The 26,830-nt window shown below is 47.2% G+C and overlaps 1 protein-coding gene across 2 annotated transcripts in view; it reads left to right on the forward strand.

Annotated features, from left to right (window-relative positions):
• The window catches only part of LOC137302346 (CD209 antigen-like protein E), a 79,397-nt gene that overhangs the window by 21,271 nt on the left and 31,296 nt on the right, over nucleotides 1-26,830 (forward strand). For both annotated transcript variants that reach the window (XR_010958438.1, XM_067971983.1), the window contains exons 4-6: nucleotides 5,416-5,511; nucleotides 6,585-6,713; nucleotides 7,400-7,551. Coding sequence is in view for 1 of the 2 variants with exons in the window: in XM_067971983.1 (XP_067828084.1) it covers nucleotides 5,416-5,511; nucleotides 6,585-6,713; nucleotides 7,400-7,551 (377 nt within the window). In the remaining variant the exon portion in view is untranslated. The remainder of the gene's footprint in view (nucleotides 1-5,415; nucleotides 5,512-6,584; nucleotides 6,714-7,399; nucleotides 7,552-26,830) is intronic.

Here is a 26,830-nt window from a genome sequence, read left to right on the forward strand (position 1 = left end):
AGTTGGTGGCCTATAGAATACACCCAGTAGTGTAATGGCACCTCTGCTGTTTCTTAACTCTAACCAAATAGATTCTGTCCTTGACCCCTCCAGGACATCCTCTCTCTCCAGCACTGCAATATTCTCCTTAATGAATACTGCCACTCCCCTCCTTTCTTTCCTGAACACTTTGTATCCCGGAGTATTTAGTACCCAATCCTGCCCTTTATTGAACCAGGTCTCTGTTATCGTCACAACATCATATTCCCACGTGGCTATTTGTGCCTGTAGCTCACCAACCTTGTGGTGTGTTTACACACATGCACTGCAAACCTATCTTAGACCTTGTTGTATTCTCTCTTAGTCTGATCCTATCTAATACTGTACTATTTCTTAACCTAGTGCGATCTGTCGCTCCCAATCCTTTGTGCACCTTGTTTCTCCTTTCCAGTTCTACATCCTGGTGCCCATCCCCCTGGCAAATAAAAACAAAAATGCTGCTGCCCGCTAATCGACCAGTTAAAGCCCTGTCTGATGTGACACTGAAAAATACAGGTGAATAGGCGAACGAGACAGCTGAGATGGTGAACGAGACTAATGTAGATGGTGAACATGATGACGATTGCAGAAGGCTCCTCGGGTCATTGCTTGCTAAATCATTCAACTCCACCTATCACGGTCTGTGGCTCTCCTCATGGCGGAGAAGATCCCCATATTCTGGGACCTGAGGAAAACTGTGACCGATGAGAACCAAGTGCTTCTTCCAGGGGGGGCCTTTCCGGGTCTTTATACAACAGGCTGAGTGTCCTCGAGGTGTCGTGTGCCGTCAAACCTGGACATGTGCCAAACAGCGATTAATGCCTTATGACACCGAGGGAAGGTCATATTACTGACCTGACTATTTGTGACATGGTCACACCACTGATTATGCCACTGGCCCACTGCATCAATGTTTGCCTGGTGTGCTTGTGAAACGGTTCAAGTCTCTGATGTATACAGGAGAACTGGTGTGATGCAGATTTGATACAGGCCAAGCTTTGTTGGAAGCGGAAGATGCGATGACCATATTTTCTTGACCATGTCCACCATCACCTGGCGCATCAGAGCAGTTCTGCATCGTATTTGATCTAATCGAGGTCTTTATAATTATGAAGGGGTTTGATAGGATGGTCGTAGAGAAGATGTTTCCACTTGTGGGGGCCGTAAATATAAGATAGTGTCTAATAAATCCAGCAAAGAATTCAGGAGAAACTTCTTTACCCAGAAAGTGGTTAGAATGTGGAACTTACCACCACATGGGATAGTTGAGGCGAATAGCATGGATGCATTTAAGTGGAAGCTAGATAAATACATGAGGGAGAAAGGAATAGAAGGACGTGCTGATAAGGTTAGATGAAATAGGGTGTGAGAGGGGGTCGTGTGGAGCATAAACACCAGCACAGACCAGTTGGACCAAATGGCCAGTTTCTGTTTTGTAAATTCTATGTAATATTTCTGGGATGCTTCAACATGACTCGTGGATCAGTGATCCTGGATACGGGAATCGCTCCACCCAATCCACAGTCTTACCTGAAATCTCTAGATTTGGTGGAGGTGGGAGAAAATGGCTGAGTGACTGGATCTGTGTCGTCATCCAGTTAACTTGTAAGCCCAAGGAACCAGTTATAAAGTCAACTGGAGAATGAGAAGTTGAACAAGGCAAGTCAGAAAGTGAACGAGCCAGGTAAGAAGGTGAACTGGACAAGAGATAAGATTGAATAGGCTGGTGAAATGATGAACTAAGCAGGTGAGAAGGTGAATTAACAGGTGAGTATGTGAACTGTTCAGGTGAGCAGATAAACTGGACAGTAAAAAGGTGAATTAGCAGGTGAGAAGGTGAAGAAGACGAGTGCGATGGTGAACAGGGCAGTTGAGAAGGTAAACGGGAGCCCAGTGGTTGTGGTTCTGAGCTAGCAACCGAGAGACCAGGAACTGAAATCTCACCAGGACAAAATGTTTAAATTCAATTCAATCAATCTGGGAATTTGTGCAACAGGCCCAGAACAAATAGCCAGGAAAGCGTCCAGATTGTCGTAAAAAAACAATCGTTTCACAGAAGGACCCTGCCCACAAATCAGTCTGGACTACACGTCAGATATTGAATTAGTAAATTGAGAAGGTGAAGAAATAGACACGTGAAGGTGAAATAGACGAGGGAGGAGGAGGCCTATACAGGTGAGATGTTGAACTACACAAGTGAGAAGGTGAATTTGAGAGTCTGGAATCTGAACTGGTGATGAGGTGAATTCGATAGATGAGAAGGTGAGGCATAAATGTTCAGAAGGTGAACTAGACAAGAGAGAATATGCACTGGAGAGGGGAGAGGGCGCACGGGACATCCCTGAAGGGCGACTATTACAAGAGAGAAAATAACCGAGATATGAGATGAACTCGGAAAGTGACAATATTCCTTGGTGGGTGAGAAGCAGATCTAGATGAATGAGGTGGTGTAGTAGACAGATGTGAAGATAAGCCAGATGAGTGAGAATATGATATGCACAGCTGGGAAGATGAACCAGACAAGGGAGAGTGTGAACTTGGCTTTTGAGAAATTGCAATAGAAAGGTAATGGTCCAGAATTACTGCCCAAATAAAGGTGAGGCTAATGACGCTCACCATTATTTATGCATTTTTTTTATTCGTTCATGGGATGAGGGCGTCGCTGGCAAGGCCAGCATTTATTACCCATCCCTAATTGCCCTTGAGAAGGTGGTGGTGAGCCGCCTTCTTGAACTGCTACAGTCCGTGTGGTGAAGGTTCTCCCACAGTGCTGTTAGGTAGGGAGTTCCAGGATTTTGACCCAGCGACGATGAAGGAACGGCGATATATTTCCAAGTCGGGATGGTGTGTGACTTGGAGGGGAACGTGCAGTTGGTGATGTTCCCATGTGCCTGCTGCCCTTGTCCTTCTAGGTGGTAGAGGTTGTGGGTTTGGGAGGTGCTGTCGAAGAAGCCTTGGCGAGTTGCTGCAGTGCATCCTGTGAATGGTCCACACTGCAGCCATTGTGCGCCGGTGGTGGAGGGAGTGAATGTTTAAGGTGGTGTATGGGGTGCCAATCAAGCGGGCTGCTTTGTCCTGGATTGTGTCGAGCTTCTTGAGTATTGTTGGAGCTGCACTCATCCAGGCAAGTGGAGAGTATTCCATCACACTCCTGACTTGTGCTTTGTAGATGGTGGAAAGGCTTTGGGGAGTCAGGAGGTGAGTCACTCACCACAGAATACCCAGCCTCTGACCTGCTCTTGGAGCCACAGTATTTATATGGCTGGTCCAGTTAAGTTTCTGGTCAATGGTGACCCCCAGGATGTTGATGGTGGGGGATTCGGCGATGGTAATGCCGTTGAATGTCAAGGGGAGGTGGTTGGACCCTCTCTTGTTGGAGATGGTCATTGCCTGGCACTTGTCTGGCGCGAATGTTATTTGCCACTTATCAGCCGAAGCATGTATGTTGTCCAGGTCTTGCTGCATGCGGGCTCAGACTGCTTCTTTATCCATCGGGTTGCGAATGGAACTGAACACTGTAATCATCAGCGAACATCCCCATTTCTGACCTTATGATGGAGGGAAGGTCATTGATGAAGCAGCTGAAGATGGTTGGGCCTAGGACACTGCCCTGAAGAATTCCTGCAGCGAAGTCCTGGGGCTGATTGGCCTCCAACAACCACTGCCATCTTCTTTTGTGCTTGGTATGACTCCAGGCATTGGAGATTTTTCCTCCGATTCCCATTGACATCAATTTTACTAGGGCTCCTTGGTGCCACACTCGGTCAAACGCTGCCTTGATGTCAAGGGCAGTCACTCTCACCTCACCTCTGGAATTCAGCTCTTTTGTCTATGTTTGGACCAAGGCTGTAATGAGGTCTGGAGCCGAGTGGTCCTGGCGGAACCCAAACTGAGTATCGGTGAGCAGGTTATTGGTGAGTAAGTGCCGCTTGATAGCACTGTCGACGACACCTTCCATCACTCATCCATAAATCGCACGGCAACTTCAGGCGAGGGGCAGATGCGTGGTGAAATGGGAAAATCGGGAAGTTGCTGTCCGAGATGCGCCGCTCCACCGTTGACTTCGCGAAACAGCATCTCGCTGTCTGACTCACCGTTCAAATACATTGAACAGCGTGAAGTTCCTGTATTTGTGTGGGTGAGAGGAACTAAACTCACCACAGAAAGTTAGGGCTTGTCCATTTCAGTCTAAGTACCGATTTTAATGGCGTGATAAATCTTAATTACTGCCGAACAATCTCTCTGGCACTGAAAATTAACTTTCACCAGTGTGGAGTCTCAGTCCTTCAGCTTGTAATTGTTGGAGATTTTTTCAAAAAAAGTTAAATTAAAACTTTTTGTTTTAATTTTTCTTTGTCTCTTTTTTTCTCTCTCTTAATTCATTCTTTCATTTCCCTCTCTTGATTTCACTTTCTGTACCTGATTTGACATTGAATTCACTATTCTAACTTACATTTCCTGGTTCAGACTCTGGACTGTTCATTAACGATGCTTCAATTTGATTGATGAAGGAGATACACAGTTGCTTGTCCCGTTCACAGAGATCCCAGATGCCCTGTAGAGGGCGCGTGCTGTTTGGCTCTCTCACTTACAGCAACTTGCTGTTCAAAAGCTCATGGAAACTGAACGGGCACAGGCAAGTCTAACGAACGATGGGTGCCGTTTGTTCGCTGGCTACAGTGAATTGTGGCCCATTACGGTGAACTGGGAAGGGGAGAAGGTGACTGAGGCAGGTAAAGAGGTTAAGCAGAGAGGACAGAAGATGAACTACGCCGGGTGGGGTGGGTTAAAATCGCCTCTTTTTAACTTGCTGCCCGAGCATAAAACTGGGATTGTGAATCGGCACCAATTATAGAAACCTCCCGATTTCCATTTCCACCGATTTCAGATTTACCCCCCGAGGGGCAAATTGAAAATGTCCCTCAATATCTCGAAGTCTGGGGGGTCATTTTAAATTTCAGCGATGATGTAAAATGGGCGGGAGTATAATGGGCGGTGGATATGATATCACCCGTTTTACACCATCGCTAAAAGTTAAAATTACCCCCTGGGATTTACTTTCCAAACAGAACAAGCCCAGTATCCCCGGCATTCCCGAAAAACATAAACTCCTCACACACAAATACTTCAACTGCCCTTCATCAAATTCCCTGTCTCTCCACACGGGACAAAACATTTCCTGATTCATGGCCTTAAAATGATCAATTCAGAGCTCCCTTCCTCTTTTATATAAATGTTTTGTGATATGCGTCACCAATTAATTAAATTTGTTGCTAATTATTTTTTTGCTCTTGAAAGTTTTCCAAACTCCTTTGATTTAAATGATCAGCCCAGAGCCGTGTACATTCCAGTGCTTTTGTTCCATTTTTTCATTCGCCAAATCATTTCTCATTTTAGATACCAAGAAACCTGCCTCCTGGAAGGTGCCGGCGATAGTCCTTCTGGTCATCTGCTTTGTTCTAATTGCAGCAATTGTTTGTCAAATAACAACTGGTCAGTAAAATTGATTTTATTATTTTTCTCTTCATCACTTATACCTAATTCGTCCTGGTTCACGTTGGCGACCCAGCAGGGGGAGGAGGGATCATTAGAGCTGTCTCTGTCCCATCCAAACACTCCCAGGAAATGTACAGCACGGGTTAGATACAGAGTAAAGCTCCCTCTCCACTGTCCCATCAAACACTCCCAGAGCAGGTACAGCACGGGTTAGATACAGAGTAAAGCTCCCTCTACACTGTCCCATCAAACACTCCCAGAGCAGGTACAGGGTTAGATACAGAGTAAAGCTCCCTCTACACTGTCCCATCAAACACTCCCAGAGCAGGTACAGCACGGGTTAGATACAGAGTAAAGCTTCCTCTATACTGTCCCATCAAACACTCCCAGGGCAGGTACAGGGTTAGATACAGAGTAAAGCTCCCTCTACACTGTCCCATCAAACACTCCCAGGGGCAGATACAGCACGGGTTAGATACAGAGTAAAGCTCCCTCTACACTGTCCCATCAAACACTCCCAGGGCAGGTACAGCACGGGTTAGATACAGAGTAACGCTCCCTCTACACTGTCCCATCAAACATTCCCAGGGCAGGTACAGCACGGGTTAGATACAGAGTAAAGCTCCCTCTACACTGTCCCATCAAACACTCCTAGCTCAGCTGCAGCATACATTCGATCCAGACGGTTTCCCTGTGAAATACGACCCAGACTGATACACTTCAGATTTAATATGGAATAAATTTCCTCAACAATCGTTCCTAATCAGGTAGAGCGGGGGTTAAATGCAGATTATCATCTTCATTACAGTGTCCCAAAAAGCAGGTTGGAAGCAATGTAAAGTCTCGAGATACAGTTTTTCCCAAAAACATTTTCCAACTGTTGCTATCGTATTATTGAAATCCACAAATGCCTCTCAATGTCTGGGATGTTATATAATTTCAAAGGATTTCAGAAGCAGTGAAACAATATATCACCAGCTGTGTTTTATAGTTTATCCAGGTTACTTGTTTATTTCACATTAATTGTGTGTTGTCCTTTTCACATTGTAAAGAGTTTCTCTTATTTTAAGGATATTTCACCCGCAAGGAACTTGAGACGACATTTACGACCCTGGAGAACCTGAACCACAATTTTACACACCTCCAGGAAAAATATACACAACTTTGGATAAGGTTTTGTGATCAGAATCGTGCTCCGGGTATGTATAATAATTATTCATATTTCAGGAATCTATTCATCCGTCCACCTATTCACATAACCACCCACTCATCCATGTCCCCACCGATTCATTCCATGATCCATATAAACACACTCATCCATCCATTTGGTTATTTATTTATCTGTATATCTATCTGTCTATCTGTATGTGTCTGTCTATCTATATCTGGTCTGTCTGTCTATCTATCTGTATATCTACTTACCTATCTATCTTTATATCTATCTATTTATCTACTTACAGCAACAACAACTTGCATTTAAAAACACCTTTAATGTAGTAAAATGTCCCAAGGTGTTTAGTTCCACCCTCGGAGGTGAAATTAAACTTCAGTTTGTGCAGATAAACAGGCCGTAGAGGATTGGCCGCCCGCCCCCTATTGAAGTCCACAGAAGGGAAATCGGGCGTGTGTATAACGGGCGGTCAATCCGCTCCCGTCAGTCGCACCCCCCGCCCTGGTTTAATTTTACCCTCTATGTATCCATTCTCTGTCTCTCTCATTATCCTTTTATCTATCCAACTAGCAATCCATCAATTTGTCTCTTTATTCATCTCTCTGTTTGTGTTTCTATCTGCCCATCTATTTCTCTCTCTATCCATCCCTCTATATAATCCAATTATTTCTCTATCTCTGGTGAAATATGCCAACAAAATCTGTTGTCTTACAGAGTGTGATGAGATCCTTTGTCCGAAGGAATGGAAGTTTTTTAATGGAAGTTGTTACTTTTTTTCAACTGAACGACGAAATTGGACTGAGAGTGCGAAGTATTGCAGTGGGAACAAATCCCATCTTGTGGTGATCACTAGTCAAGAGGAACAGGTGAGAGTTCATCGTACCGTGAGAATATAATATCACTTTAATTAGACCAATGATTATGGGGTAGACATTTCGATCCTGCACTCGTCAGCCTGCGATGTTTGATTTCATTAAATAAATGGATGAAGAACTGTGTGCAGAGGAGCAAAGAAGTGGAATTTCCCCCCCACCGTTGTAGATTTTGTCTTCACCACCTGAGGGGTGTCGGGCGGTGTCTACAACGGGCGCTCGATCTGCAATGCCAATTCTGTGGGACTGGCGGCAGGTCAGATATCACCCCGTAGACTCCCCCGGCATGGTGAGGTATAAATTCGGCGCAGCAGTGGCGCAGAACGGGCGAGAGAGAATCGGCCGCCATTTTACACTCCAGCTGGTTTACCTTTTGATTTCAATGGCGGGGCGTGAAACGGGCATGGCGTGAAACGGGCGGCCGATTCACTATCACTCGGTTTGTGCCACTGCGCAAGAGGAATTTATCCCCCGGTATTTCCACACTCCCAACGGTTTCACTCTCACACGTCCTGTCGGGTCGTACAACACAAAGTTAAGAATTCCAGTGACACTTGGTCGACGCACACTCACTCACTCACTCACATGCACTCTCACACACACAGATTTTCAAACAAACCAATGAGAGGATGCTAGCAGGAGCCTATTGCCTTATAAAGAGAAGACCATTCTGTTGTGTCGTCTATCTACCACTGCCACGGTCTCTATTTCGACCTCCTTCTCTATCTCTGTCTCTCTCTGCATTGTAGCCTTTCATCAATATATTTACAGCTATTCATCTCTTCTTCCTCTTACCTCGATATCCTGTACATTCTTCTTCCCCGCCCCCCCCGCTCTATGAATCTGCATTGCATTTAAATCAAGGGTCATCATCTTGTCGTCGTGCTCATTATCCGCAAGATCTAAAACCGAGGACTCCTCGGTTCTTTCCGAATTTTTGGTGCCAGCCTCAGCTCAGAGTTATCACTATCATCTCTGAGTCAAAAGGTCATGGGTTTAAGTCCCACTCCAGAGTCATGAGCACGGAATCGAGTCTGATACTCCAGTGCAGTACTGAGGGAGTGCTGCACTGTCAGAGGTAACGACTTTCAGATGAGATGTTTTTTTTATTCATTCATGGGATGTGGGTGTCGCTGGCAAGGCCGGCATTTATTGCCCATCCCTAATTGCCCTTGAGAAGGTGGTGGTGAGCCGCCTTCTTGAACTGCTGCAGTCCTTGTGGTGAAGGTTCCCCCACAGTGTTGTTAGGAAGGGAGTTCCAGGATTTTGACCCAGCGACGATGAAGGAACGGCGATATATTTCCAAGTCGGGATGGTGTGTGATTTGGAGGGGAACGTGCAGGTGGTGTTGTTCCCATGTGCCTGCTGCTCTTGTCCTTCTAGGTGGTAGAGTTCGTGAGTTTGGGAGGTGCTGTCGAAGAAGCCTTGGCGAGTTGCTGCAGTGCATCCTGTGGATGGTACACATTGCAGCCACAGTGCGCCGGTGGTAAAGGGAGTGAATGTTTAGGGTGGTGGATGGGATGCCAATCAAGCGGGCTGCTTTGTCCTGAATGGTGTCGAGCTTCTTGAGTGTTGTTGGAGCTGCACTCATCCAGGCAAGTGGAGAGTATTCCATCACATTCCTGACTTGTGCCTTGTAGATGGTGGAAAGGCTTTGGGGAATCAGGCAAGTCACTTGCTGCAGAATACCCAGCCTCTGATCTGCTCTTGTAGACAGTATTTATATGGCTGGTCCAGTTAAGTTTCTGGTCAATGGTGACCCCCAGGATGTTGATGGTGGGGGATTCGGTGATGATAATGCCGTTGAATGTCAAGGGGAGGTGGTTAGACTCTCTCTTGTTGGAGATGGTCATTGCCTGGTACTTGTCTAGCGTGAATGTTACTTGCCAGTTATCAGCCCAAGCCTGGATGTTGTCCAGGTCTTGCTGCATGTGGGCACGGACTGCTTCATTATCTGAGTGGCTGCGAATGGAACTGAACATTGTGCAATCATCAGCGAACATCCTCATTTCTGACCTTATGATGGAGGGAAGGTCATTGATGAAGCTGCTGAAGATTGTTGGGCCTAGGACACTGCCCTGAGGAACTCCTGCAGCAATGTCCTGGGGCTGAGATGATTGGCCTCCAACAACCACTACCATCTTCCTTTGTGCTAGATATGACTCCAGCCACTCGAGAGTTTTCCTCCTGATTCCCATTGACTTCAATTTTACTTGAGCTCCTTGGTGCCACACTCGATCAAATGATGTCAAGGGCAGTCACTCTCACCTCACCTCTGGAATTCAGCTCTTTTGTCCATGTTTAGACCAAGGCTGTAATGAGGTCTGGAGCTGAGTGGTCCTGGCGGAACCCAAACTGAGCATCGGTGAGTAGGTTATTGGTGAGTAAGTGCCGCTTGATAGCACTATTGATGACACCTTCCATCACTTTGCTGATGATTGAGAGTAGGCTGATGGGGCGGTAATTGGCTGGATTGGATTTGTCCTGCTTTTGTGGACAGGACATACCTGGGCAGTTTTCCACATTGTTGGGTAGATGCCAGTGTTGTAGCTGTACTGGAACAGTTTGGCTAGGGGCGCGGCTAGTTCTGGAGCACAAATCTTTAGCACTGCAGCCGGGATGCTGTCGGGGCCGATAGCCTTTGCTGTATCCAGTGCACTCAGCCGTTTCTTGATATCACGTGGAGTGAATCGAATTGGCTGAAGACTGGCTTCTGTGATGGTGAGGAAATCGGGAGGAGGCCGTGATGGATCATCCACTTCTGGCTGAAGATGGTTGCAAAACACTTCAGCCTTGTCTTTTGCACTCACGTGCTGGACTCCGCCATCATTGAGGATGGGGATATTTACGGAGCCTCCACCTCCCGTTTGGTTGTGGACAATTAAATAACTTTCACGACTGGATGTGGCAGGACTGCAGAGCTTTGATCTGATCCGTTGGTTGTGGAATCGCTTAGCTCTGTCTATATCATGTTGCTTCCGCTGTTTAGCATGCATGTAGTCCTGAGTTGTAGCTTCACCAGGTTGGCACCTCATTTTTAGTTACGCCTGGTGCTGCTCCTGGCATGCTCTCCTACACTCATCATTGAACCAGGGTTGATCCCCTGGCTTGTTGGTAATGGTAGAGTGAGGAATATGCCGGGCCATGAGGTTAACGGAAACGGAGAACTGAAAAGGAGAACTGAAAAAGGCCATTGGAGGGGCAAAGAGAATAGATTAGTTGGCAACATACAAGGGAACTCAAAAGTCTTTTATAAACATATAAATACTAAAAGCGTAGTCAAAGGAAAGGTGGGGCTGATTAGGGGCCAAAAAGTAGATCCTCTTGTGGAGGCAAAGGGCATGGCTGAGGTACGAAATGATCACTTTGCGTCTGTCTTCTCTAAAGAGGAGGATGCTGCCAATGTCACAGTAAAGGAGGAGGTAATACAGAAATTGGATAGGATAAAAATAGATGAAGAGGAGGTACTTTAAAGGTTGGCAGTGCTGAAAGTAGAAAAGTCACCTGGTCTGGATGGGATGCATCCTCGGATGCTGAGGGATGTAAGGGTGGAAATAGCTGAGGCTCTAGCCACAATCTTTCAATCCTCCTTGGATAGGGGAGTGGTGCTGGAGGATTGCAAATGTCACACGCCTGTTTAAAAAAGGGGAGAAAGTTAAACCCGATAACTACAGGCCAGTCAGCCGAACAATGGTGGTGGGGAAACTTTTCGAGACAATATTCCGAGACAAAATTAATTGTCACTTGGAAAAATGTGGGTTAATAAATGATAGCCAGCGCAGATTTGTTAAAGTCAAATCGTGTTTGAGTTGAGTAGATTGAGCTCTTTGATGAAGTACCGGAGAGGGTTGATGAGGGTAGTGCGGTTGATGTGGTATATCCGGACTTTCAAAAAGGTGATGGACAAAGTAGCACAGAGTAGACTTGTTAGCAAAATTGAAGTCCATGGGATTAAAGGGTAAGAAATTGGCTAAGAGACAGAAGCAGAGAATAGTGGTGAACGGTTGTTTTCCAGATTGGAGGGCAGTATACAGTGGTGTTCCCCAGGGGTCAGTATTAGGACCGCTGCTCTTTTTGATCTATATGAATGACCTGGACTTGTATTTACAGGGCATAATTTCAGTTTGCAGATGACACGAAACTCGGAAATGTAGCAAAAAGTGAGGAGGATAGTAACAGACTTCAGGAGGACATAGACAGACTGGTGAAATGGGTAAACACATGGCAGAGGCAATTTATCAGAGAAGTGAGAAGCGATGCATTTTTGTGGGAAGAATGAGGAGAGACAATATAAAGTAAATGATAGAATTTTAGAAGGGGTGCAGGAACAGAGATACCTGGGGGTATATGTGCACAAATCCTTGAAGGTGGCAGGACAAGTTGAGAAGGCTGTTAAAAAAGCATACAGGATCCTTGGCTTTATAAACAAAGGCATAGCATACAAAAGCAAGTAAGTTATGCTAAACCTTTATGAATCACAGGTTAGGCCCGAGCTGGCATATTATGATCAATTCTGAGTTCCACACTTCAGAAAGGATGTCAAGGCCTTAGAGAGGGTGCAGAGGAGATTTACTGGAATGGAACCAGGAATGCTGGACTTGAGTTGCATGGAGAGACTAGAAAATATAGCAACAGGAGGAGACTATTCAGTCCCTCGAGCCTGTTCCGTCATTCAGTGAAATCATGACTGATCTGTATCCTAACTCCATCCACCCGCCTTGGCTCCATAATCCCTTAATACTCATGGCGAGCAAAAATCTATCGATCTCAGATTTAAAATTACTGATTGAGCTAGCACATACTGCTTTTTAATGAGAGAGAGCTCCACACTTCACTATCCTAGAAGAAGTGTTTCTAACTTCTCTCCTGAATGGCCTGGCTCTGATTTTAATGTTCTGTCCCCTTGTCCTGGACTCCCCCACCAGCAGAAAAAGTTTCTCTCTATCCACCCCATCAATTCTTTTCAAAATCCTAAAACCCTCAATCACATCACCCTTTAACCTTCTATATTCCCGGGAATACAAGCCTAATGTATGTAATCTCTCCTCATAATTTAACCCTTGGAGCCATGGTAATATTCTGGTGAATCTGCACTGCACTCCTTCCAAGGCCATTATATCCTTTCTAAGGTGCAGTGTCCAGAACCGCACACAGTACTCCAGATGTGGTCTAACCAGGGCTTTTATAGCTGTAGCAAAACTTGCTCCCCTTTATATTCTAGCCCTCCAGTTTTAAAGGCTAACATTCCATTAGCCTTTTTGATTATTTTTTGTACCTGACCGCTACATTTTAGTGACCTGTGGACATGGACCCCTAAATCACTTTGAACCTCCACTGTTCCCAGCTTTTCACCTTTTTAAAAATACTCGGATCGATCCTTTCTTGGTCCAAAGTGGATGACCTCACATTTTACTGCATTGAAATCCATCTGCCACAGTTTTGCCCACTCACTTAATCAATCAATGTCTTTGTAATTTTAAGCTTCCCTCTACACTAATTACTATGCCACCAATCTTTGTGTCATCGGCAAACTTGGATGTATGGCTCTCTATTGTGTTATCCAAGTCATTAATAAAATAGTGAATATTTGAGGCCCTAGCACAGATCCTTGTGGGACACCACGAGTTACTTTCTTCCAATTCTAGTACATACCCATTATCCCTACACTCTGTCTTCGACTGCCGAACCAATCCCCTAACCAGGTCAATTATTTGCCTTCAATTCCATGAATTTTAATTTCAGCTAACAGTCTCTTATGTGGAATCTTATCAAATGCCTTCTGGAAGTCCATATAACCCACATCCATAGACATTCCCCTGTCTACTACCTCAGTTACTTCCTCAAAAAATTCAGTTAGGTTCATTAGATATGAGCTACCCTTTACAAAGCCATGTTGTCTCTCTCTAATCAGCTCAAATTTCTCTCAGTGCTCAGTCACGCTGTCCTTATTATAGATTCCAATAACTTCCCCACAGCAGATATTAGACTAACAGGCCTATCATTTCCTGGTTTCTCGCTCACCTTTCTTAAATAATAGATCATGGCGGGGGGGGAGGGGGGAAGGGGGATCCTTGAGGTGGGGGACAATGGGGGGGGAGGGGGTAATGGGAGGGGGATCCCAGCGAACTGTGAACCCCCAACTCTCTGATCAGGGGGCGGAGGGGGGCCGGGACGCTGGCCAAGGGTTGTGTTCGGGAGTGGGGGAAGGAGATTGGAAATTGGTGGGGGAGTGAATATTGGCCATCAACGATGTGGCCGCTTAATATGGAGCCACTTATTAGTGCAAGGGCCTAACGCCTGCTTTAGGTGGCCGCCCAGAGGTGCCTCTACGGCACCCGAACCAAGATGGCACCAGTGTCCAGGCACTGGTGGTTCTCCCGCTAAATTGGACCCCTTCGCACCCATTTTCCACCCAGAAAACAAGGTCCAACTTCACCCCCAGAGATCTTTCAGTGGGAGGACACAATGATTAAACTGTCAAAACAAATTAGGACCTTGGTTTTACAAATAGAGGCACTGAGCACAAAAGCAGAGAGGGAATTCCAAATCTCTACAAATCATTGGTTCGACCACAGTTTGAAAATTGGGCCTAGTTTTGGGGCCTTACTTTAGGAAGGATGTCAAGGCCCCGGATAGGATGTCCAAGAGAGGCTCTCGTCAGGAGCAGAGACTAGAGAAACTGGGGCTCTTTTCATCAGAACAGAGAAAGTTCAGAGACGTTCTGATCGAGGGCTTCAACATTCTGAGGGGCTTTGATACAATAAAGAGGGAGAGACTGTTGCCATTGGTTGCCATGTCCGTAACTAAAGGGCTTTTAGGATCATCACCAAAAGAATGAAGGGAGGGATTAGGAGAATTTATTTTTACTCAGAAACAGAAACGGTAGGAAATGCAGAATCCAGAGTAGCTTTTAATGGGGAATTGGAGAAATATTTGCAAATAATACTGATCTGGGGAAAGGGCCAGGGAATGGGGCTGAGGAGAGAGCTCTGTCAGAGAGAGTGCACAGGGGCGATGGGCCGAATGGGGAAAGGGCCGGGGAATGGGACTGAGGAGAGAGCTCTGTCAGAGAGAGGGCACAGGGGCGATGGGCCGAATGGGGAAAGGGTCTGGGAATGGGACTGAGGAGAGAGCTCTGTCAGAGAGAGAGCACAGAGGCGATGGGCCGAATGGGGAAAGGGCCGGGGAATGGGACTGAGGAGAGAGCTCTGTCAGAGAGAGAGCACAGAGGCGATGGGCCGAATGGGGAAAGGGCCGGGGAATGGGACTGAGGAGAGAGCTCTGTCAGAGAGAGGGCACAGGGGCGATGGGCCGAATGGGGAAAGGGTCTGGGAATGGGACTGAGGAGAGAGCTCTGTCAGAGAGAGGGCACAGAGGCGATGAGCCGAATGGGGGAATGGCTGGGGCCATTCAGCCCCTCGAATCTGTTCCACCACGGCTGATCTGGACCTCAACTCCACTTACCTGCCTTTGCTCCCTATTCCTTGATAACCTCACCCATCTATCAATCTCAGTCTTGAAAGCTCCAGCACCCACAGCCTTTTTGGGGGGAGAGAGTTCCAGATTTCCACTCCCCCTTTGTGTGAAGAAATGCTTCCTGGAACCAGCCCTGAACGGCCGAGCTCTAATTTGTTCTTGGAAATAGTCTCTCTCTATCTACCCTATTGAACCGTTAATCATTCTCAAAATCTCGATAAGATCACCTCCTAATTTCTTCGATTCGAGGGAGTGCAAGCCGAGTCTGTGCAACCTGTCCTCATGATTTAACTCTTTTAGCCCCAGTATCATTCTGGTGAATCTGTGCTGCACGCCCTCCAAAGCCGATATATCCTTCCCGAGATGTGTTGCCCAGAACTGAAGGCAGTACAGTAAATGCGGTCAAACCAGAATCTTAAATAACTGAAACATCACTTCCTTATTTTTGAATTCTTGAGATAAGGATACTGCCTTATGTGCTATGAAATTCTCCAATGACAAGAAATGGGACAGATAGACACACAAACTCACCCATTACTGTCTTTCAGTTCAAATGATTTGTCTTTTTGGTTTAAAAAAAAGGAAATGAGTTCCAGTTTCAAGTAGTCGGCCGTGTCTCCGTGGGTAACACTCTCGCCTCTGAGTCAGTCGGTTGTGGGTTCCAGCCCCACTCCAGAGGCTTGAGCACCTAATCCAGGCCGGGGCTCCCAGCGCAGTACTGAGGGAGTGCCGCACTGTCAGTGTTGCTGTCTTTCAGATGACCCAAGGCCCCGTCTGCCCTCTCAGGTGGATGTAAAAGATCCCACTCTTTCGAAGAAGAGAAGGGCAGCTCTGCCCGGTGTCCTGGGCCACTATGTACCCTTCAGCTAACGGCACAAAATCAGAATTATTATCTCATTGCTGTTTGTGGGATCTTGCTGTGCACAAATTGGCTCTCGCGTTTCCTGCATTACGACAATGTCTACACTTCAAAAAGTACCTCATTGGCTGTAAAGTGCTTTGGGCATGAAAGGCCCTACAAAAATGCAAATCCTTTCTTACCCACAGCCTGTGTATAGAGAGTTACAGATTGTGTATCGAGAGTAATCAGGCCTGTGTATAGAGAGTTACAGATTGTGTATAGGGAGTAATCAGGCCTGTGTATAGAGAGTTACAGATTGTGTATAGGGAGTAATCAGGCCTGTGTATACAGGGTTACAGATTGTGTACAGAGAGTAATCAGGCCTGTGTATAGAGAGTTACAGATTGTGTATAGGGAGTAATCAGGCCTGTGTATAGAGAGTTACAGATTGTGTACAGACCAGTAATCAGGCCTGTGTATAAAGAGTAATCAGGCCTGTGTATAGAGAGTTACAGATTGTGTATGGGGAGTAATCAGGCCTGTGTATAGAGAGTTACAGATTGTGTATATGGAGTAATCAGGCCTGTGTATAGAGAGTTACAGATTGTGTATAGGGAGTAATCAGGCCTGTGTATAGAGAGTTACAGATTGTGTATCGGGAGTAATCAGGCCTGTGTCGAGAGAGTTACAGATTGTGTATAGAGAGTAATCAGGCCTGTGTATAGAGAGTTACAGATTGTGTATAGGGAGTAATCAGGCCTGTGCAGAGAGAGTTACAGATTGTGTATAGGGAGTAATCAGGCCTGTGTATAGAGAGTTACAGATTGTGTACAGAGAGTAATCAGGCCTGTGTATAGAGAGTTACAGATTGTGCACAGAGAGTAATCAGGCCTGTGAAGAGAGAGTTACAGATTGTGTATAGAGAGTAATCAGGCCTGTGTATAGAGAGTTACAGATTGTGTATAGGGAGTAATCAGGCCTGTGTATAGAGAGTTACAGATTGTGTACAGAGAGTAATCAGGCCTGTGTAAAGAGAGTTACAGATTGTGTATGGAGAGTAATCAGGACTGTGTATAGAGAGTTACAGATTGTGTATAGGGAATAATCAGGCCTGTGTATAGAGAGTTACAGATTGTGTATAGGGAGTAATCAGGCCTGTGTATAGAGAGTTACAGATTGTGTACAGACCAGTAATCAGGCCTGTGTATAAAGAGTAATCAGGCCTGTGTATAGAGAGTTACAGATTGTGTATGGGGAGTAATCAGGCCTGTGTATAGAGAGTTACAGATTGTGTATATGGAGTAATCAGGCCTGTGTATAGAGAGTTACAGATTGTGTATGGGGAGTAATCAGGCCTGTGTATAGAGAGTTACAGATTGTGTATATGGAGTAATCAGGCCTGTGTATAGAGAGTTACAGATTGTGTATAGGGAGTAATCAGGCCTGTGTATAGAGAGTTACAGATTGTGTATCGGGAGTAATCAGGCCTGTGTCGAGAGAGTTACAGATTGAGTATAGAGAGTAATCAGGCCTGTGTATAGAGAGTTACAGATTGTGTATAGGGAGTAATCAGGCCTGTGCAGAGAGAGTTACAGATTGTGTATAGGGAGTAATCAGGCCTGTGTATAGAGAGTTACAGATTGTGTACAGAGAGTAATCAGGCCTGTGTATAGAGAGTTACAGATTGTGCACAGAGAGTAATCAGGCCTGTGAAGAGAGAGTTACAGATTGTGTATAGAGAGTAATCAGGCCTGTGTATAGAGAGTTACAGATTGTGTATAGGGAGTAATCAGGCCTGTTTATAGAGAGTTACAGATTGTGTACAGAGAGTAATCAGGCCTGTGTAAAGAGAGTTACAGATTGTGTATGGAGAGTAATCAGGACTGTGTATAGAGAGTTACAGATTGTGTATAGGGAATAATCAGGCCTGTGTATAGAGAGTTACAGATTGTGTATAGGGAGTAATCAGGCCTGTGTATAGAGAGTTACAGATTGTGTACAGACCAGTAATCAGGCCTGTGTATAAAGAGTAATCAGGCCTGTGTATAGAGAGTTACAGATTGTGTATGGGGAGTAATCAGGCCTGTGTATAGAGAGTTACAGATTGTGTATATGGAGTAATCAGGCCTGTGTATAGAGAGTTACAGATTGTGTATCGGGAGTAATCAGGCCTGTGTCGAGAGAGTTACAGATTGTGTATAGAGAGTAATCAGGCCTGTGTATAGAGAGTTACAGATTGTGTATAGGGAGTAATCAGGCCTGTGCAGAGAGAGTTATAGATTGTGTATAGGGAGTAATCAGGCCTGTGTATACAGAGTTACAGATTGTGTACAGACAGTAATCAGGCCTGTGTGGAGAGAGTTACAGATTGTGTATAGAGAGTAATCAGGCCTGTGTATCGAGAGTTACAGAATGTGTATAGAGAGTAATCAGGCCTGTGGAGAGAGAGTTACAGATTGTGTATAGGGAGTAATCAGGCCTGTGTATAGAGAGTTACAGATTGTGTATAGGGAGTAATCAGGCCTGTGAATAGAGAGTTACAGATTGTGTACAGAGACTAATCAGGCCTGTGTAAAGAGAGTTACAGATTGTGTATGGAGAGTAATCAGGACTGTGTATAGAGAGTTACAGATTGTGTATAGGGAGTAATCACGCCTGTGTATAGAGAGTTACAGATTGTGTATAGGGAGTAATCAGGCCTGTGTATAGAGAGTTACAGATTGTGTATAGGGAGTAATCAGGCCTGTGTATAGAGAGTTACAGATTGTGTATAGGGAGTAATCAGGCCTGTGTATAGAGAGTTACAGATTGTGTACAGACCAGTAATCAGGCCTGTGTATAGAGAGTTACAGATTGTGTATGGAGAGTAATCAGGACTGTGTATAGAGAGTTACAGATTGTGTACAGACCAGTAATCAAGCCTGTGTATAAAGAGTAATCAGGCCTGTGTATAGAGAGTTACAGATTGTGTATAGAGAGTTACAGATTGTGTATAGAGAGTAATCAGGCCTGTGTATAGAGAGTTACAGATTGTGCATAGAGAGTAATCAGGCCTGTGTATAGAAAGTAATCAGGCCTATGTATAGTGAGTTACAGATTGTGTATAGAGAGTAATCAGGCCTGTGTATAGAGAGTTACAGATTGTGCACAGAGAGTAATCAGGCCTGTGTATAGAGAGTTACAGATTGTGTATAGGGAGCAATCAGGCCTGTGTATAGAGAGTTACAGATTGTGTATAGGGAGTAATCAGGCCTGTGTATAGAGAGTTACAGATTGTGTATGGAGAGCAATCAGGCCTGTGTATAGAGAGTTACAGATTGTGTACAGAGAGTAATCAGGCCTGTGTATAGAGAGTTACAGATTGTGTATGGAGAGTAATCAGGCCTGTGTATAGAGAGTTGCAGATTGTGTACAGACCAGTAATCAGGCCTGTGTATGAAGAGTAATCAGGCCTGTGTATAGAGAGTTACAGATTGTGTATAGGGAGTAATCAGGCATGTGTTTAGAGAGTTACAGATAGTGTACAGAGAGTAATCAGGCCTGTGTATAGAGAGTTACAGATTGTGTATAGGGAGTAATCAGGCCTGTGTATAGAGAGTTACAGATTGTGTACAGAGAGTAATCAGGCCTGTGTATCGAGAGTTACAGAATGTGTATAGAGAGTAATCAGGCCTGTGTAGAGAGAGTTACAGATTGTGTACAGAGAGTAATCAGGCCTGTGTATCGAGAGTTACAGAATGTGTATAGAGAGTAATCAGGCCTGTGTAGAGAGAGTTACAGATTGTGTACAGAGAGTAATCAGGCCTGTGTATCGAGAGTTACAGAATGTGTATAGAGAGTAATCAGGCCTGTGTAGAGAGAGTTACAGATTGTGTACAGAGAGTAATCAGGCCTGTGTATAGAGAGTTACAGATTGTGCACAGAGAGTAATCAGGCCTGTGAAGAGAGAGTTACAGATTGTGTATAGAGAGTAATCAGGCCTGTGTATAGAGAGTTACAGATTGTGTATAGGGAGTAATCAGGCCTGTGTATAGAGAGTTACAGATTGTGTACAGAGAGTAATCAGGCCTGTGTAAAGAGAGTTACAGATTGTGTATGGAGAGTAATCAGGACTGTGTATAGAGAGTTACAGATTGTGTATAGGGAATAATCAGGCCTGTGTATAGAGAGTTACAGATTGTGTATAGGGAGTAATCAGGCCTGTGTATAGAGAGTGACAGATTGTGTACAGACCAGTAATCAGGCCTGTGTATAAAGAGTAATCAGGCCTGTGTATAGAGAGTTACAGATTGTGTATGGGGAGTAATCAGGCCTGTGTCGAGAGAGTTACAGATTGTGTATAGAGAGTAATCAGGCCTGTGTATAGAGAGTTACAGATTGTGTATAGGGAGTAATCAGGCCTGTGCAGAGAGAGTTACAGATTGTGTATAGGGAGTAATCAGGCCTGTGTATACAGAGTTACAGATTGTGTACAGACAGTAATCAGGCCTGTGTGGAGAGAGTTACAGATTGTGTATAGAGAGTAATCAGGCCTGTGTATCGAGAGTTACAGAATGTGTATAGAGAGTAATCAGGCCTGTGGAGAGAGAGTTACAGATTGTGTACAGAGAGTAATCAGGCCTGTGTATAGAGAGTTACAGATTGTGTATAGGGAGTAATCAGGCAAGTGTATAGAGAGTTACAGATTGTGTATAGGGAGTAATCAGGCCTGTGTATAGAGAGTTACAGATTGTGTATAGGGAGTAATCAGGCCTGTGAAGAGAGAGTTACAGATTGTGTATAGAGTGTAATCAGGCCTGTGTATAGAGAGTTACAGATTGTGTATAGGGAGTAATCAGGCCTGTGTATAGAGAGTTACAGATTGTGCACAGAGAGTAATCAGGCCTGTGAAGAGAGAGTTACAGATTGTGTATAGAGAGTAATCAGGCCTGTGTAAAGAGAGTTACAGATTGTGTATGGAGAGTAATCAGGACTGTGTATAGAGAGTTACAGATTGTGTATAGGGAGTAATCAGGCCTGTGTATAGAGAGTTACAGATTGTGTATAGGGAGTAATCAGGCCTGTGTATAGAGAGTTACAGATTGTGTACAGAGACTAATCAGGCCTGTGTAAAGAGAGTTACAGATTGTGTATGGAGAGTAATCAGGACTGTGTATAGAGAGTTACAGATTGTGTATAGGGAGTAATCAGGCCTGTGTATAGAGAGTTACAGATTGTGTATAGGGAGTAATCAGGCCTGTGTATAGAGAGTTGCAGATTGTGTATAGGGAGTAATCAGGCCTGTGTATAGAGAGTTACAGATTGTGTATAGGGAGTAATCAGGCCTGTGTATAGAGAGTTACAGATTGTGTACAGACCAGTAATCAGGCCTGTGTATAGAGAGTTACAGATTGTGTATGGAGAGTAATCAGGACTGTGTATAGAGAGTTACAGATTGTGTACAGTCCAGTAATCAAGCCTGTGTATAAAGAGTAATCAGGCCTGTGTATAGAGAGTTACAGATTGTGTATAGAGAGTTACAGATTGTGTATAGAGAGTAATCAGGCCTGTGTATAGAGAGTTACAGATTGTGAATAGAGAGTAATCAGGCCTGTGTATAGAAAGTAATCAGGCCTATGTATAGTGAGTTACAGATTGTGTATAGAGAGTAATCAGGCCTGTGTATAGAGAGTTACAGATTGTGTATAGGGAGCAATCAGGCCTGTGTTTAGAGAGTTACAGATTGTCTCTCTGGGACTGGGACTCTCTCTCTCTCAGGGACCGGGACTCTCTCTCAGTGACTGGGACTCTCTCTCTCTGGGACTGGGACTCTCTCTCTCTCTGGGACTGGGACTCTCTCTCTCTCAGGTCCTGGGACTCTCTCTCTCAGGGACTGGGACTCTCTCTCTCAGGGACTTGGACTCTCTCTCTCAGGGACTGGGACTCTCTCTCAGGGACTGGGACTCTCTCTCAGGGACCGGGACTCTCTCTCAGTGACTGGGACTCTGTCTCTCTGGGACTGGGACTCTCTCTCTCTCAGGGACCGGGACTCTCTCTCAGTGACTGGGACTCTCTCTCTCTGGGACTGGGACTCTCTCTCTCTCTGGGACTGGGACTCTCTCTCTCTCAGGTCCTGGGACTCTCTCTCTCAGGGACTGGGACTCTCTCTCTCAGGGACTGGGACTCTCTCTCTGGGACTGTGTCTCTCTCTGTGGGACTGTGATTCTCTCTCTGGGTCTGTGTCTCTCTCTCTCTGGGTCTGTGTGTGTCTCTCTCAGGGACTGTCTCTCGCTCTCTGTGACTGTGTCTCTCTCTCTCTGGGACTGTGTGTCTCTCTCTTGGACTGTGTCACTCTCTCTGGGACTGTCTCTCTCTCTCTGGGACTGTCTCTCTCTCTCTCTGGGATTGTGTCTCTCTCTCTGGGATTGTGTCTCTCTCTCTGGGATTGTGTCTCTCTCTCTGGGACTGGGACTCTCTCTCTGGGACTGGGTCTCTCTCTCTAGGACTGGGTCTCTCTCTCTAGGACTGGGTCTCTCTCTCTGGGACTGGGTCTCTATCTCTGAGACACTCTCTCTGGAACTGGGTCTCTCTCTCAGGGACTGGGACTCTCTCTCAGCGACTGGGACTCTCTCTCTCTCTGGGACTGGGACTCTCTCTCTCACGGACTGGGACTCTCTCTCTCTGGGACTGGGACTCTCTCTCTCAGGTACTGGGACTCTCACTCTCTGGGACTGGGACTCTCTCTTTCTGGTACTGGGACTCTCTCCCACTCTGGGACTGGGACTCACTCCCTCTCTGGGACTGGGACTCTATCTCTGGGACCGGGACTCTCTCTCTTGATCTGGGACTCTCTCTCTTGATCTGGGACTCTCTCTCTGGGACTGTGTCTCTCTCTCTGGGACTGGGACTCTCTCTCTGGGACTGTGTCTCTCTCTCTGGGACTGTGTCTCTCTCTCTGGGACTGTGTCTCTCTCTCTGGGACTTTGTCTCTCTCTCTGGGACTCTGTCTCTCTCTCTGGGACTCTGACTCTCTCTCTGGGACTTTGTCTCTCTCTCTCTGGGACTGGGACTCTCTCTCTTGATCTGGGACTCTCTCTCTGGGACTGCGTCTCTCTCTGGGACTGTGACTCTCTCTCTGGGAATGGGACTCTCTCTCTGGGACTGTGTCTCTCTCTCTGGGACTGTGTCTCTCTCTCTGGGACTGTGTCTCTCTCTCTGGGACTTTGTCTCTCTCTCTGGGACTGTGTCTCTCTCTCTGGGACTTTGTCTCTCTCTCTGGGACTCTGACTCTCTCTCTGGGACTTTGTCTCTCTCTCTGGGACTGGGACTCTCTCTGGGACTGGGACTCTCTCTCTCTGGGACTGTGTCTCTCTCGCTGGGACTGTGTTTCTCTCTCTGGGACTGGGACTCTCTCTGGGACTGTCTCTCTCTCTCTGGGATTGTGTCTCTCTCTCTGGGACTGTCTCTCTCTCTCTCTGGGATTGCGTGTCTCTCTCTCTGGGACTGGGTCTCTCTCTCCGGGACTGGGACTCTCTCTCTCAGGGACTGGGACTCTCTCTCTCTGGGACTGTGTCTCTCTCTCTGGGACTGGGTCTCTCTCTCTGTGACTCTGACTCTCTCTCTGGGACTGTGTCTCTTTCTCTGGGACTCTCTCTCAGGGACTGGGACTCTCTCTCAGGGACTGGGACTCTCTCTCTCAGGGACTGGGACTCTCTCTCTGGGACTCTGTCTCTCTCTCTGGGACTGGGTCTGTCTCTCAGGGACTGGGACTCTCTCTCAGCCACTGGGACTCTCTCTCTCTCCGGGACTGGGACTCTCTCTCTCAGGGACTTGGACTCTCTCTCTCAGGGACTGGGACTCTCTCTCAGGGACTGGGACTCTCTCTCAGGGACCGGGACTCTCTCTCAGTGACTGGGACTCTGTCTCTCTGGGACTGGGACTCTCTCTCTCTCAGGGACCGGGACTCTCTCTCAGTGACTGGGACTCTCTCTCTCTGGGACTGGGACTCTCTCTCTCTCTGGGACTGGGACTCTCTCTCTCTCAGGTCCTGGGACTCTCTCTCTCAGGGACTGGGACTCTCTCTCTCAGGGACTTGGACTCTCTCTCTCAGGGACTGGGACTCTCTCTCAGGGACTGGGACTCTCTCTCAGGGACCGGGACTCTCTCTCAGTGACTGGGACTCTGTCTCTCTGGGACTGGGACTCTCTCTCTCTCAGGGACCGGGACTCTCTCTCAGTGACTGGGACTCTCTCTCTCTGGGACTGGGACTCTCTCTCTCTCTGGGACTGGGACTCTCTCTCTCTCAGGTCCTGGGACTCTCTCTCTCAGGGACTGGGACTCTCTCTCTCAGGGACTGGGACTCTCTCTCTGGGACTGTGTCTCTCTCTGTGGGACTGTGATTCTCTCTCTGGGTCTGTGTCTCTCTCTCTCTGGGTCTGTGTGTGTCTCTCTCAGGGACTGTCTCTCGCTCTCTGTGACTGTGTCTCTCTCTCTCTGGGACTGTGTGTCTCTCTCTTGGACTGTGTCACTCTCTCTGGGACTGTCTCTCTCTCTCTGGGACTGTCTCTCTCTCTCTCTGGGATTGTGTCTCTCTCTCTGGGATTGTGTCTCTCTCTCTGGGATTGTGTCTCTCTCTCTGGGACTGGGACTCTCTCTCTGGGACTGGGTCTCTCTCTCTAGGACTGGGTCTCTCTCTCTAGGACTGGGTCTCTCTCTCTGGGACTGGGTCTCTATCTCTGAGACACTCTCTCTGGAACTGGGTCTCTCTCTCAGGGACTGGGACTCTCTCTCAGCGACTGGGACTCTCTCTCTCTCTGGGACTGGGACTCTCTCTCTCACGGACTGGGACTCTCTCTCTCTGGGACTGGGACTCTCTCTCTCAGGTACTGGGACTCTCACTCTCTGGGACTGGGACTCTCTCTTTCTGGTACTGGGACTCTCTCCCACTCTGGGACTGGGACTCACTCCCTCTCTGGGACTGGGACTCTATCTCTGGGACCGGGACTCTCTCTCTTGATCTGGGACTCTCTCTCTTGATCTGGGACTCTCTCTCTGGGACTGTGTCTCTCTCTCTGGGACTGGGACTCTCTCTCTGGGACTGTGTCTCTCTCTCTGGGACTGTGTCTCTCTCTCTGGGACTGTGTCTCTCTCTCTGGGACTTTGTCTCTCTCTCTGGGACTCTGTCTCTCTCTCTGGGACTCTGACTCTCTCTCTGGGACTTTGTCTCTCTCTCTCTGGGACTGGGACTCTCTCTCTTGATCTGGGACTCTCTCTCTGGGACTGCGTCTCTCTCTGGGACTGTGACTCTCTCTCTGGGAATGGGACTCTCTCTCTGGGACTGTGTCTCTCTCTCTGGGACTGTGTCTCTCTCTCTGGGACTGTGTCTCTCTCTCTGGGACTTTGTCTCTCTCTCTGGGACTGTGTCTCTCTCTCTGGGACTTTGTCTCTCTCTCTGGGACTCTGACTCTCTCTCTGGGACTTTGTCTCTCTCTCTGGGACTGGGACTCTCTCTGGGACTGGGACTCTCTCTCTCTGGGACTGTGTCTCTCTCGCTGGGACTGTGTTTCTCTCTCTGGGACTGGGACTCTCTCTGGGACTGTCTCTCTCTCTCTGGGATTGTGTCTCTCTCTCTGGGACTGTCTCTCTCTCTCTCTGGGATTGCGTGTCTCTCTCTCTGGGACTGGGTCTCTCTCTCCGGGACTGGGACTCTCTCTCTCAGGGACTGGGACTCTCTCTCTCTGGGACTGTGTCTCTCTCTCTGGGACTGGGTCTCTCTCTCTGTGACTCTGACTCTCTCTCTGGGACTGTGTCTCTTTCTCTGGGACTCTCTCTCAGGGACTGGGACTCTCTCTCAGGGACTGGGACTCTCTCTCTCAGGGACTGGGACTCTCTCTCTGGGACTCTGTCTCTCTCTCTGGGACTGGGTCTGTCTCTCAGGGACTGGGACTCTCTCTCAGCCACTGGGACTCTCTCTCTCTCCGGGACTGGGACTCTCTCTCTCAGGGACTTGGACTCTCTCTCTCAGGGACTGGGACTCTCTCTCAGGGACTGGGACTCTCTCTCAGGGACCGGGACTCTCTCTCAGTGACTGGGACTCTGTCTCTCTGGGACTGGGACTCTCTCTCTCTCAGGGACCGGGACTCTCTCTCAGTGACTGGGACTCTCTCTCTCTGGGACTGGGACTCTCTCTCTCTCTGGGACTGGGACTCTCTCTCTCTCAGGTCCTGGGACTCTCTCTCTCAGGGACTGGGACTCTCTCTCTCAGGGACTTGGACTCTCTCTCTCAGGGACTGGGACTCTCTCTCAGGGACTGGGACTCTCTCTCAGGGACCGGGACTCTCTCTCAGTGACTGGGACTCTGTCTCTCTGGGACTGGGACTCTCTCTCTCTCAGGGACCGGGACTCTCTCTCAGTGACTGGGACTCTCTCTCTCTGGGACTGGGACTCTCTCTCTCTCTGGGACTGGGACTCTCTCTCTCTCAGGTCCTGGGACTCTCTCTCTCAGGGACTGGGACTCTCTCTCTCAGGGACTGGGACTCTCTCTCTGGGACTGTGTCTCTCTCTGTGGGACTGTGATTCTCTCTCTGGGTCTGTGTCTCTCTCTCTCTGGGTCTGTGTGTGTCTCTCTCAGGGACTGTCTCTCGCTCTCTGTGACTGTGTCTCTCTCTCTCTGGGACTGTGTGTCTCTCTCTTGGACTGTGTCACTCTCTCTGGGACTGTCTCTCTCTCTCTGGGACTGTCTCTCTCTCTCTCTGGGATTGTGTCTCTCTCTCTGGGATTGTGTCTCTCTCTCTGGGATTGTGTCTCTCTCTCTGGGACTGGGACTCTCTCTCTGGGACTGGGTCTCTCTCTCTAGGACTGGGTCTCTCTCTCTAGGACTGGGTCTCTCTCTCTGGGACTGGGTCTCTATCTCTGGGACACTCTCTCTGGAACTGGGTCTCTCTCTCAGGGACTGGGACTCTCTCTCAGCGACTGGGA

Source organism: Heptranchias perlo, chromosome 35 (assembly GCF_035084215.1).
Source record: "Heptranchias perlo isolate sHepPer1 chromosome 35, sHepPer1.hap1, whole genome shotgun sequence".
Lineage (NCBI taxonomy): Eukaryota > Metazoa > Chordata > Chondrichthyes > Hexanchiformes > Hexanchidae > Heptranchias > Heptranchias perlo.